Raw genomic sequence first — 13,136 nt, forward strand, 5'->3', positions numbered from 1 at the left:
AAGGCTGTAATCTCATTTCCAGATTTTTCCATCAGTATTAATTTTCTCTGTTTTTTGCTTTCCCTTTTCTAATTCCACAAAGGCCCTACTCTTATTTTTCTTATGGCTACCATTTTCTCAACATTTTAAATGTATTTCTTCTCTTGTTTACATTTTTAGTTTTTTTTCCTTCAGTCTTTCTTCTACTACCTATTCTGAAACCACCTTGTATGTAATTCACAAATACATTGTGACAGTTGAAAATATGTGCTACACTTTGTCTTGAATCTGGTAATTAATTTGACTGGCTCCTGTTTCTTTTACTGCTCTTTCATTCATACCATTTTTATGATTCAGACTTGTTTCTTTTCTCTGCATTCGATGCTGTCTCTGTAAATTCCTGTGTGACATTTTCACGTATTGAGGTGGTGCAATGTTTAAGGAAGTGAAATGGCATTTGAGTGGAGTGCAGATCCAAGTTTTGCCCTGCCTTATGACATCATCATTAAAGAGATATTAAACTACCTTCGTTTTCACTGTCTTTACAATCATCCACTTGTTTCATCCAGTTGGCCTTGAACTTGCATCACCCAGTTGCTTATATGTGTCAGTATTTTTACTGCTCTTTTCTGTATCGTCTCTCAGTTGATCACAAAAAAAAAAAAAAACCACACCCAGGGGAATCCTTGTTGCAATAACTCCTCCCCACACTCCATCCACCACTCGCTGCCCATTTGCCCCCAATTCTTTCACTCGAATTGTGTTTACAAGATACCACAGTGATTGAGAGTCATGAGGGATGTGTGGCATTACAAGATACAAGATTCTCTTTGTGATGGGATTTACAGAACACATAATGTGTATGATAAATGGAATTCATCACAGTAATGTAGTGTGATAAACTGCTTTTGCAAATTACGTTAATAACTAGTTATAATTAAAAAATGTATCTTATCCATGTCAGAGGCAATTAGCATACTCTATTTAAACTTAGAAACCTGCAAATTAGTGTCATATCAGTTTAACAGAAAACCCACTTACTGTTTTTTATTGAAACAATAATAAATGTAGACACACCACAATAAGAGAAGGCCCGAAGCAAAATGTGGATTTCTGGACACAGTCTTCCTAATCATGTTGTTGTTGTTGTCTTCAGTCCTGAGACTGGTTTGATGCAGCTCTCCATGCTACTGTATCCTGTTCAAGCTTCTTCATCTCCCAGTACCTACTGCAACCTACATCCTTCTGAATCTGCTTACTGTATTCATCTCTTGGTCTCCCTCTACGATTTTTACCCTCCACGCTGCCCTCCAATGCTAAATTTGTGATCCCTTGATGCCTCAGAACATGTCCTACCAACCGGTCCCTTCTTTTTCTCAAGTTGTACCACAAACTTCTCTTCTGCCCATTTCTATTCAGTACCTCCTCATTAGTTATGTGATCTACCCATCTAATCTTTAGCAATCTTCTGTAGCACCACATTTCGAAAGCTTCTATTCTCTTCTTGTCCAAACTATTTATCCTCCATGTTTCACTTCCATACATGGCTACACTCCAAACAAATACTTTCAGAAATGACTTCCTGACACTTAAATCTCTACTTGTTGTTAACAAATTTCTCTTCTTCAGAAACGCTTTCCTTGCTATTGCCAGTCTACATTTTATATCCTCTCTACTTCAACCATCATCAGTTATTTTGCTCCCCAAATAGCAAAACTACTTTACTACTTTAAGTGTCTCATTTCCTAATCTAATTCCCTCAGCATCGCCCGACTTAATTAGACTACATTCCATTCTTCTAGTTTTGCTTTTGTTGATGTTCATCTTATATCCTCCCTTCAAGACACTATCCATTCCGTTCAACTGCTCTTCCAAGTCCTTTGCTGTCTCTGACAGAATTACAATGTCATCGGCAAACCTCAATGTTTTTATTTCTTCTCCTTGGATTTTAATACCCACTCCGAATTTTTCTTTTGTTTCCTTTACTGCATGCTCAATACACAGATTGAATAACATTGGGGACAGGCTACAACCCTGCCTCACTCCCTTCCCAACCACTGCTTCCCTTTCATGCCCCTCGACCCTTATAACTGCCATCTGGTTGCTGTACAAATTGTAAATAGCCTTTCGCTCCCTGTATTTTACCCCTGCCACCTTTAGAATTTGAAAGAGAGTATTCCAGTCAACATTGTCAAAAGCTTTCTAAGTCTACAAATGCTAGAATCGTAGGTTTGCCTTTTCTTAATCTAGCTTCTAAGATAAGCCGTAGGATCAGTATTGCTTCACGTGTTCCAATATTTCTACGGAATCGAAACTGATCTTCCGCAAGGTCGGCTTCTACTAGTTTTTCCATTTGTCTGTAATGAATTCACGTTAGTATTTTGCAGCTGTGACTTATTAAACTGATAGTTTGGTAATTTTCACATCTGTCAACACCTGCTTTTATTGGGATTGGAATTATTATATTCTTCTTGAAGTCTGAGGGTGTTTCGCCTGTCTCGTACATCTTGCTCACCAGATGGTAGAGTTTTGTCAGGACTGGCTCTCCCAAGGCCATCAGTAGTTCCGATGGAATGTTGTCTACTCGCCGGGCCTTGTTTCGACTCAGGTCTTTCAGTGCGCTGTCAAACTCTTTACGCAGTATCTTATCTCCCATTTTGTCTTCATCTACATCCTCGTCCCTTTCCATAATATTGTCCTCAAGTACATTGCCCTTGTATAGGCCCTCTGTTTACTCCCTCCACCTTTCTGCTTTCCCTTCTTTGCTTAGAACTGGGTTTACATCTGAGCTCTTTACATTCATACAAGTGGTTGTCTTTTCTCCAAAGGTCTCTTTAATTTTCCTGTAGGCAGTATCTATCTTACCCCTAGTGAGATAAGCCTCTACATCCTTACATTTGTCCTCTAGCCATCCCTGCTTAGCCATTTTGCACTTCCTGTCGATCTCGTTTTTGAGACGTTTGTGTTCCTTTTCACCTGCTTCATTTACTGCATTTTTATATTTTCTCCTTTCATCAATTAAATTCAATATTTCTTCTGTTACCCAAGGCTTTTTACTAGCCCTCGTCTTTTTACCTACTTGAACCTCTGCTGCCTTCACTACTTCATCCCTCAAAGCTACCCATTCTTCTTCTACTGTATTTCTTTCGCCCATTCCTGTCAAAATGTTCCCTTATTCTCTCCCTGAAGCTCTCTATAACCTCTGGTTCTTTCAGTTTATCCAGGTCATATCTCCTTAAGTTCCCACCTTTTTGCAGTTTCTTCAGTTCTTATCTACAGTTCATAACCAACAGATTGTGGTCAGAGTCCACATCTGCCCATGGAAATGTCTTACAATTTAAAACCTGGTTCCTAAATCTCTGTCGTACCATTATATAATCTATCTGAAACCTGTCAGTATCTCCAGGCTTCTTCCATGTATACAGCCTTCTTTTATGATTCTTGAACCAAGTGTTAGCTATGATTAAGTTGTGCTCTGTGCAAAATTCTACCAGGCGGCTTCCTCTTTCATTTCTAACCCCCAATCCATATTCACCTGCTACATTTCCTTCTCCCCCTTTTCTTACTACCGAATTCCAGTCACCCATGACTATTAAATTTTCGTCTCCCTTCATTATCTGAATAATTTCCTTTATTTCATCATACATTTCATCTCTTTCTTCATCATCTGCTGAGCTAGTTGGCTATAAACTTGTACTACTGTAGTAGGCGTGGGCTTTATGTCTATCTTGGCCACAATAATGTGATCACTATGCTGTTTGTAGTAGCTTACCCGCATTCCTATTTTTTTATTCATTATTAAACCTACTCCTGAATTACGCCTGTTTGACTTTGTATTTATAACCCTGTATTCGCCTGACCAAAAGTAGTGTTCCTCCTGCCACCGAACTTCACTAATTCCCACTATATCTAACTTTAACCTATCCATTTCCCTTTTTAAGTTTTCTAACCTACCTTCCCGATTAAGGGATCTGACATTCCACGCTCCAATCCATAGAACGCAAGTTTTCTCTCTCCTGATAACGACGTCCCCTCCCAGAGATCCGAATGGGGGACTATTTCATCTCTGGAATATTTTACCCAAGAGGACGTCATCATCATTTAACTATACAGTAGAGCTGCATACCCTCGGGAAAAAGTACGGCTGTAGTTTCCCCTTGCTTTCAACCGTTTGCAGTACCAGCACAGCAAGGCCGTTTTGGTTAGTGTTACAAGTCCAGATCAGTCAATCATCCAGACTGTTGCCTCTGCAACTAAAAAGACTGCTGCCCCTCTTCAGGAACCAAGCATTTGTCTGGCCTCTCAGCAGATACCCCTCCGTTGTGGTTGCACCTACGGTACGGCTATCTGTATCGCTGAGGCACGCGAGCCTCCCCACCAAAGGCAAGGTCCATGGTTCATGGGGGGCGGGGGGGGGGGGGGGGGGCTTCCTAATCATATACTTCCAATTTCTTGCAGGACTGTAGAGATAGACTCTTGTGAGTGAGTAGAAGGAAAGCTAAAATCACTGAGGGCGGCGCAGTGGTGAACCAAAGAACGCTCGTAAAGCAAAAATCTACCACTTCATTTATCTCATCTGCAAAAACGTGTGTGTCAGTGATGAGTATTATACTGAATACAAAACACAATGCACCAGAAACTGAAACCTGCTGCCTAATACATTTTCTAAACATACGCTACTTGTAGTTTCTTCACTCTTCTTTAATCTTTTGTTGTAGGTTGCTATCTTCCCCATGTTTACATTTCGCATTCTAGTCTGATAACCTTGCCACATTTTTTAAGAGTTACTTCACTTTGTTCCCTATTTACTATCTTTCCTCCTATGTTAACATGTTTAATTCCTTTGATTAGATTTATTTGCAATCTGCTAAATCTTTCAAATGTAGTTTGCATTTTTGATTGGTTGATTGCTGGTAATTCTTTAGTTATCTTTCAAACAAATAGTCAATTGATTGAAATTTTTGGACAGACACACCCTTCTTTTTTTGTGATGCAGCAATAGGCTGCCATCTGTTTGTAATTTGTTGCAATACAAGGATAATTCTTGGCTCTTTACAAATTTACTTTTAGAAATTTTATTGCAGTTTTAAGGTTTTCATTTGAATCACCTGTGTAGTTATTTAACAAATATACCTAATGAGTTGTGTTTTTATTGTTTAAAGCAGGGATACCAACCTTCATCGCTGAGCAATGATGAAATTGTCACTATTTCCAAACTGTCAAATACTACGAATTTTGAGGAAGTGCTTGATAGCATACTGATACCAAGAGTAGTTGGAACGCCGACCCATGAAGTAGTGAAATCAGTAAGTAGTCAGAAAATTGTTCTTAAATAATTGCTAACACTTTATTTTCTTTTTACACAATCATAAAATGTTGATTGGTGTCTGACTACCCTAATCATCATAAGAATTGTAAGATAAAGCAGCAAAAGGATGATTGTGGTGATACACGCTCCTTTGCCATACTCGGCTTTGACATAGTGTTATTTGTCATCACCACTACCATTTGCCACTTTATTTTATGGTTCTGATGATGGCAAACATAGGCCAATACCATTAAGTTTTGAAGCACTATGTTAATGAATTTAGTCACTTTCATTCTCAAATGACAAAATCTCATTACTTCCAAAAAAAATTGCGTTTTGATGTGGGTACATGGGTACAGAATTGTTAAATAGGTTTTAAACATATACTTGTGTTGAATACCACTACTGATGTTATAAATGGCTGAAGTTCACTGAAAACTCTTAGAAATCCTGTGCAAAAGTAGGGTTTGGGTAAAACAAGTCGATGTTACTTAAGTTTCTTACTTGACATGTTGTTGTTGTCTTCAGTCCTGAGACTGGTTTGATGCAGCTCTCCATGCTACTCTATCCTGTGCAAGCTTCTTCATCTCCCAGTACTTACTGCAACCTACATCCTTCTGAATCTGCTTAGTGTATTCATCTCTACGATTTTTACCCTCCATGCTGCCCTCCAATGCTAAATTTGTGATCCCTTGATGGCTCAGAACATGTCCTACCAACCAGTCCCTTCTTCTTGTCAAGTTGTGCCACAAACTTCTCTTTTGCCCAATTCTATTCAATACCTCCTCATTAGTTATGTGATCTACCCATCTAATTCTCAGCATTCTTCTGTAGCACCACATTTCAAAAGCTTCTATTCTCTTCTTGTCCAAACTATTTATCGCCCATGTTTTACTTCCATACATGGCTACACTCCATACAAATACTTTCATAACCGACTTCCTGTGACTTAAATCTCTTCTTGTTGTTAACAAATTTCTCTTGTTCAGAAACGCTGTCCTTGCTATTGCCAGTCTACATTTTATATCCTCTCTACTTCAACCATCATCAGCTATTTTGCTCCCCAAATAGCAAAACTCCTTTACTGCTTTAAGTGTCTCATTTCCTAATCTAATTCCCTCACCATCACCCGACTTATTCGACTACATTCCATTATACTCGTTTTGCTTTTGTTGATGTTCATCTTATATCCTCCTTCAAGATACTGTCCATTCTGTTCAACTGCTCTTCCAAGTCCTTTGCTGTCTCTGACAGAATTACAATGTCATCGGCAAACCTCAACGTTTTTATTTCTGCTCCATGGACTTTAATACCCATTCTGAATTTTTCTTTTGTTTCCTTTACTGCATGCTCAATATACAGATTGAATAACATTGGGGACAGGCTACAACTCTTTCTCACTCCCTTCCCAACCGCTGACATGTACTGTTAATAATTTCTTCCCTAACTGATTGTCCTAGACACCTTGAGTGCCAGGTGGGAAGGTTTGTGTACCCCAGTGACGCTGTGGGCTATGCTGGTGATAGCATAGACTCAGAGTATACTTTTGGGACCATCATAGGGGATGGTAGAGTTATGTTTTGTATTTCAGGGAACACGGGCCTTGGCTTTGCCAGCTGACTGTGTTTTATATGCTGGTGGGATGTATGGCTGTTGAGGTAAAATAGTTTCTAGGAAGTAACTTCTGGTGTGCCTAATAATCTCTCCCACCCCAACCCCTCCCGTTATCTAAGACTTGTTCAGGCAATCGTGACTTTTGTGTGGGGTTTGACATTAATTTCCCTAGCAGATCATGGGATTCCAGTGGAGCGACCTCAACTCGAATCTACTCTTGATGGGAGGGGGGTGCTGTCAGAACTGCAGTAACAGAGTACTTGTCTACTGTAACACTTTCATTGTAATCAAGAGAGCAGAGGGAACCTTTGAAAATATCGCCGCTTTCTATTCGCAGTGGATTGGAGGTTATTTCTGGATCCTTTAAAAGTGTTAAACAGTTTCGTAACACAACAGTTTTAGTTGAAACTGTCATGCCACATCAAATATCTAAACTTCGAGGATGGAAGATCTTAGGTGATTATCCTGTTGTGCCTGAATTGCATAACACTCTTAACTTCTGTAAAGGTATATTTACCTGCTCTGATACAATGGAAATGGACGCTGAGGAATTATGTGAAGAATGGAACGACGTGTCAGTCACGGAAGTGCATAACTATATGGGAAGTGTCAACAGCACACGAGAAAATACTGCTACCTTTATTTTCATCTTTTAACACTCCAGAACTACCTGAACATATTCTTGCAGGCTATATTTCATCATACGGTTCGTGTGTTTGTTCCCAGCCCACTGCTAAGCTTTAAATACCCAAGATTTGGTCATACCACCACAGCATTTAACACGAGGGCTACATGTGGAAATTGTGGAGGCTCAGCTCATAAATCAAGTGATCCTTGTACACTTTTTCTGAAATGTATATACTGCTCTGGGGGTCACCCAGATTAGTGCAGGAAGTTGTTGTGGTCTTCAGTCCTGAGACTGGTTTGATGCAGCTCTCCATGAGTGTAAGAAGTATAGAGCTTATAAAATTGAAAGGAAAATCCACGAGTTGAGAATTAACTGATATTTCCCCTGTGGTGAACACAAAAGAGTTTTCTATATAACCTCCAGTGTTTACTATTTTGCCCTTAAAAAGCCAGATGTCAAATGTGATGCCTATACAATAACCATGACCACAGAATGAAATACAAATAAATGCACTTGCCAGTATAACTGCGGGGAAAAAGCTGCTCTTGACCTCGGAACTATTTGGAAGTCATCACTGAAGGAGTTTGAACCTTAGCCAATATGACATTAGGAGAGGTAGCATTCGGTAGTGGAAAGACTGTAGACATGATGGATGTTGGTATAACCAACCATCTGTCCAATGGAGCATAAAACGTGATTCATCTGAAATAGCACCTGTCAGCACTCTGTGAAAGTCCAGTTATGGTATTGGTGTGCAAATTCTAGCCTTTGTGATTAGTAAACAGCAGTCAGCATGGGTGCACGAGCCAGGCACATGCTGTGGAGACCCATATGCAGCAAAGTTTACAGAATGTTCATTGAGGAGGTATTGTTGGTAGCCCCTTGATTCCTGTGCAGTCATTTGCTCAACAGTTACATGTCTATTTGCCTCTGTACATCTCTGCAGTCGTTGTTCACTTGTCATCTGTGGCCTATGGTGCACCACAGTTGCTTCAGTGTCGATTTTGGATTGTGCGGTTTTACAATGCATGGTATACTTTACCATGGTGGCATTCGAGTTGTTTATATTTTTGCTATTTCAGAAATGCTTCCACTTCTGGCCCAAAAGCGAATGATAATGCCCTTTAGGATGTCAGATAAATTGCTCTGTTTTTGCATTACGGTGATGACTGCGCTGTTTTCTACGACACTGAAGCTCTTTATATATCCTCCACTGCTAGTGCTGGCACAAGCTGCTTAGCCGCATTAATGTGACTGGACTGCATTGGTATGACTTCCAACCAGCTGTCCACCAAGATGAATGGGCACTGCCAAACTGTGGCCAAGAGCAAAGTGGACCACGCTGTGGCACAGCTTGCAGCCCAATATAACATACTTGTTCTCAATGGCTGCTTCACAATCCAGTCCATATGGATCCTTGCCTTCACCACTGGCTTTTCTGAACTGTGCAGCTGCTAGTTATCCTTACAACAAATTCTCCACTGCTGAAATCATCTTGGCGTCAACCTATGGTAACCTGACCCGCAAAAATCACCCAATGGTTTCTGCCCCTTCTGTGCCAAAGCCTCCTCCCTATTAACATCACCTCACCCTCATTATGTGCTGCTCTCTGCCAACACGCCCACCGATCTTTCCCTTTCTTTGCTCTTCTCCTTTCCACTTCCTACTGCCCCCCCCCCCCCTCCCCAACCATTTTTCCAACACTTGCTCCAGGTAGCCTCGTCATGCCATTGTCTAGTCCCTACAAGCTCTGCCAGGCAGCTCTCACTTCTTTCCCCCCGTCGGCACCCTGCTATCCCTGCCCCTTCCCGGCCCACTCCTGATTGCTGTTGTGTGTGAGTAGCCTCTCTATCCTTTTCATAATAAGACTATGTGAAGTGTTTTGAAAAAGTGAAACTTGTAAATACAGAGCTTTGTGTAAAAATATAACACTATCATGAGAAAATAAAAATGTAACAAACCTTTTGGAAGGAGCCAACACATTTAACATTTTCAGAGGTGTTGCATATAATACCATAGTATCAAACAGAAATAAGAATACCAATTCCAAAAGCAATAAAATGGCTTAAAAATCTCTATTCTGCAGACATTGATGGTGTCCCCGCAACAATTTTAATGAAAGTGTTCTAAGCTTAGTTGAAAAACTTATATGCAGATATGATCACTCACTTCGAGCAGACACTTTCCTTAATGTATTCAAAGCATGTAAGATAATTGTAATGCGTAAAAGAAGGTGAGAGGGATGATGTACATAACTAAAGGTCCATCACAATTTTCACAGAATTTAAAAATAGTCAGAAAAAGTAAATAAAATATAAAAGTAAATAAAATAAAATCCTATGCAATAAACAACATGGATTCAGATAAGAGATCAACTAGAACTGCCATTATGAGTTATTAAATTGCACACTAAACCTGGAAAATAAAGAACAGGAATCAACAGGAGTATTTATGTATCTGTTGAAAGCTTATGACTTGGTTTCCCATAAGATTCTGCTGTCAAAGCTGGAAACGTATGGTGTTCAGTGTTTGTCCAACAATTGGATCAGGTGCTTCCTGAGCAATCATAAGCAAGCAGCAATTACATGCACACCAATGTCAATCATAAAACTATTTCTGGGCACTTATCAGATGATAGTGTAATATAGTATTGTTGATTTATCTCAAGGATCAGTAATGGGACTTGTTTGTACTGGGGTGCTATGTGGTCGCTCTTGAATTTTACTCCACTTACAATCTGTCATCATAATGTGTGTGTGTCAATTTTATCTCATTTTTAATTACTGTCCACTTTATCAAATTTAATTCCTTTCGTTGTCCTGCTATGCAGTACCACGGAACTGTACCATCGCACTTCTCTTTGTTGCAGTGTGTAGATGCTGGAAGAGAGCTCCAGTGTGTCAAAGCTATTAAATGACATAAACAGCTTAGCAGTAATTCTTCTGCATTTTACACTCTGTTTTTCATGTGTAGCTTCAGGTACAATGACTGAAAGAACACAGAATCAATTACTGACATATGTTTATTACTCATCCAATTTGCAAGCCAAAGTCTGTTCTGATGAACAATGTCGAAATAGTTTGACCCAGCATAGACAGTGAATGATACAATGTCCCAGAATGCTAGTCCAGAATTTGGAATGCAATCGTAACTCTCAATCGTTGGCGTTGGTTGGCCGTGTAACACAGTGAAGTGGGATGAACTGGCTGTGGCAGGCTGCATGTACATTTAAATAAGGCAGCTCGTAGTGTGAGCCTGATGGTGGCCCAAGGCAAGACTCGCTTCCAGGTTGTGATGGCTCACCCTCTATTGGCCATATCTAAGTCAGCCTGTCTGGCCAGTCGACAAGTCCTCCCAGCACACTATGGCTAATGTTGGTTGTTGTTGTTGTTGTTGTTGTTGTTGTTGTTACTGTTGTTAATAAAAATAGTAATCCCAATCTCTTTGGATGATTGGCTAAGGTAGAAGTAACCAGACACGGTGCTGTCACCGCTTAGATTGTCCCCCTTCTCATATCCGGCTAGAACACGAAGTGTTCGTCACCAAAGTGGCAACATGGGTCTCAGTGACCATCAAAGTGCTATGGGATGGTCCAGATGTGGGCAACATCCATTTGCTCTGGCAACCTGGGGTCTTCTCCCAGTGCCAGGTCGTCCATGTCCCGCAATTGCTGCCAGCAGGCTTGGGTAAGTGTGTTCGATGTGGGATTGCTGTTAGCTTCTAGGAGGCACAGCTCTGGGCACAGGGATAGGGTCGCTGAAATGTCACGGAGTCATCTCCATGTGCGGGATCTCCAGCAAGTTTGGTTCCTGACATGGCCCGGGAGCGGAATGGCTTATGAGAGACGGCTGCTGAGAGTCAGTGAAAGGTGACAGTGGGTTCTGCTGGGGTACTAGATGGGGATGAAAATGAAGGACAGTGTAAGTCCAGTGGAGATATGGTGTTGTTGGTAGTGATAGGATGCCATATTTGGAGGCAGGGTGGACGGGCTTGAGGTTTAAGGGAAGCCGGTCACTAGTTGTGGAACTGGAGGTGGGATTGGTGCGTTCGTTGAAGGATGTCACCACAGCAAATGCGAAGCTCAGTGGAGCGGTTGATAACCTCCTGGCTCCCCAACCGTGTGGTGAAGACTCTCTGCCCTCACAGACAAATGATGGTGGTTGGGGACCGGGGTGCCTATCATCCAAACACCCGTGCGCACCACTGGTGTGCCTGGCTGGTACCTGCTGGATGGCAGTACCAGCAAGTGGTCGGACCGTGACACTAGCAGATGAAAAAGGGTTCAGGGTTGGCGTTTGTGAAGGATTTCAGCTGGACTTTTCTTGCCCATTGGCACGAACCTGTACGAACTCAAGAACAGAAGTAGCAAGTCACCAGGTACTATTATTCGACATATTTTTTCATTTGGGTTAAAAAGTGCATACCACTCTCTGCCTCCCCATTCGGTTGGGGTTGGAAGGGGAGACCGAATATGTCGGATCCATTATTATGAGTAAAGAAATAGTCAAAGGCTTGACACTGGAACTGGTGCCAATTGTCGGAAACTGGAATGTGAGGGAGGCTCTCAATCAAAAAACTTTGGAAAGGACAGTGATCACTTGTTCTGAGGTGGCAGGCTGACAGTTGACAGTGTAAGGGAAGGGGGAACATGTATCGATAATGAAGAGCGACATTGTGTCGAGAAATGGCCCTGTTAGGACTAAGTGGACTTGTTCCCATGGTGACATGGCTGTAAGCCAAGTGGCGAAAGTCTGTTGGAGAGCTGCTTGATGCACTGCACAGTTGCAGCATGTTTGTATTATACTCTTGATGTCCTGTCTAATCCTCAGCCAGTAGGTAATACAGCACTATAAGGCTTTCGTTCTGTCAACTTCTGAATGTCCTTCATGGAGCAATTCCAGCATGTGGTGGCGAAGTGCTGGTGGGGTTATGATTCAGGGTTGACATTACTCAGTATTCAAGAGTACTTCACCATTCATTAACCACAGACCATGTCTTAAAGAGAAATAATGACTCAGTTGTTCATTGCCTCTACTCCGGCCAGACTCGTAATGCAAGTCGTTGTCTAGCTAAAAACCCATGAGCTTATCCTGATCGAAATCAGTGTGAGGACCAATGGGCAATCAACATGAACCATCAGCACTGGCATGCATGGAGCTGTTCCTAAAGTGTGTTACTTACTGATAATGTGCATCTCTGGAGATGGGGAGAAGTTTGGTTTGGAATCTTGGCAGCTGAATCAAACAGTGCAACCAGCGGCTAGTGGTCAGTGGTGACCTGAAAGGCATTTCCATAAAGATAAACATGAAACTCTTTTAGTGCCATCACAATTGCCAGTGCTTCTTGTTGTACTCGTGAATATCTGTGCTATACGGCGTTCAGTGACTTGGCATAAAAGCGATAGGTTGTTCTGATGCGTCAACATTTTTTGTGGCCTGTCGTAAGAGGTGACTAAAAGGAGTCTCACACTTTTCGGCCCTTTAAGTTTGGGTCCCATTTTATGGTTTGGCCTGCCACTTTCCAAATTCTACAGAAGTCTAGGCCATATGAGGAAGGATACCTTACGCGGTGCATGAGTTATCCATAGTGCCCTTAGATTCGATCTGC

General features: G+C 41.3%; 1 protein-coding gene across 2 annotated transcripts in view; it reads left to right on the forward strand.

The window, feature by feature from the left end:
* LOC126335536 (glutaminyl-peptide cyclotransferase-like) overlaps positions 1-13,136 on the forward strand; it is a 73,544-nt gene that overhangs the window by 8,498 nt on the left and 51,910 nt on the right. Inside the window, exon 2 of one of the 2 annotated variants that reach the window (XM_049998911.1) lies at positions 5,142-5,285. In XM_049998911.1, the coding sequence (XP_049854868.1) occupies positions 5,142-5,285 (144 nt within the window). The remainder of the gene's footprint in view (positions 1-5,141; positions 5,286-13,136) is intronic. The other variant, XM_049998912.1, reaches the window with a different exon arrangement.

This window comes from Schistocerca gregaria, chromosome 2 (assembly GCF_023897955.1).
Source record: "Schistocerca gregaria isolate iqSchGreg1 chromosome 2, iqSchGreg1.2, whole genome shotgun sequence".
In the NCBI taxonomy this organism is placed as follows: Eukaryota; Metazoa; Arthropoda; class Insecta; order Orthoptera; family Acrididae; genus Schistocerca; species Schistocerca gregaria.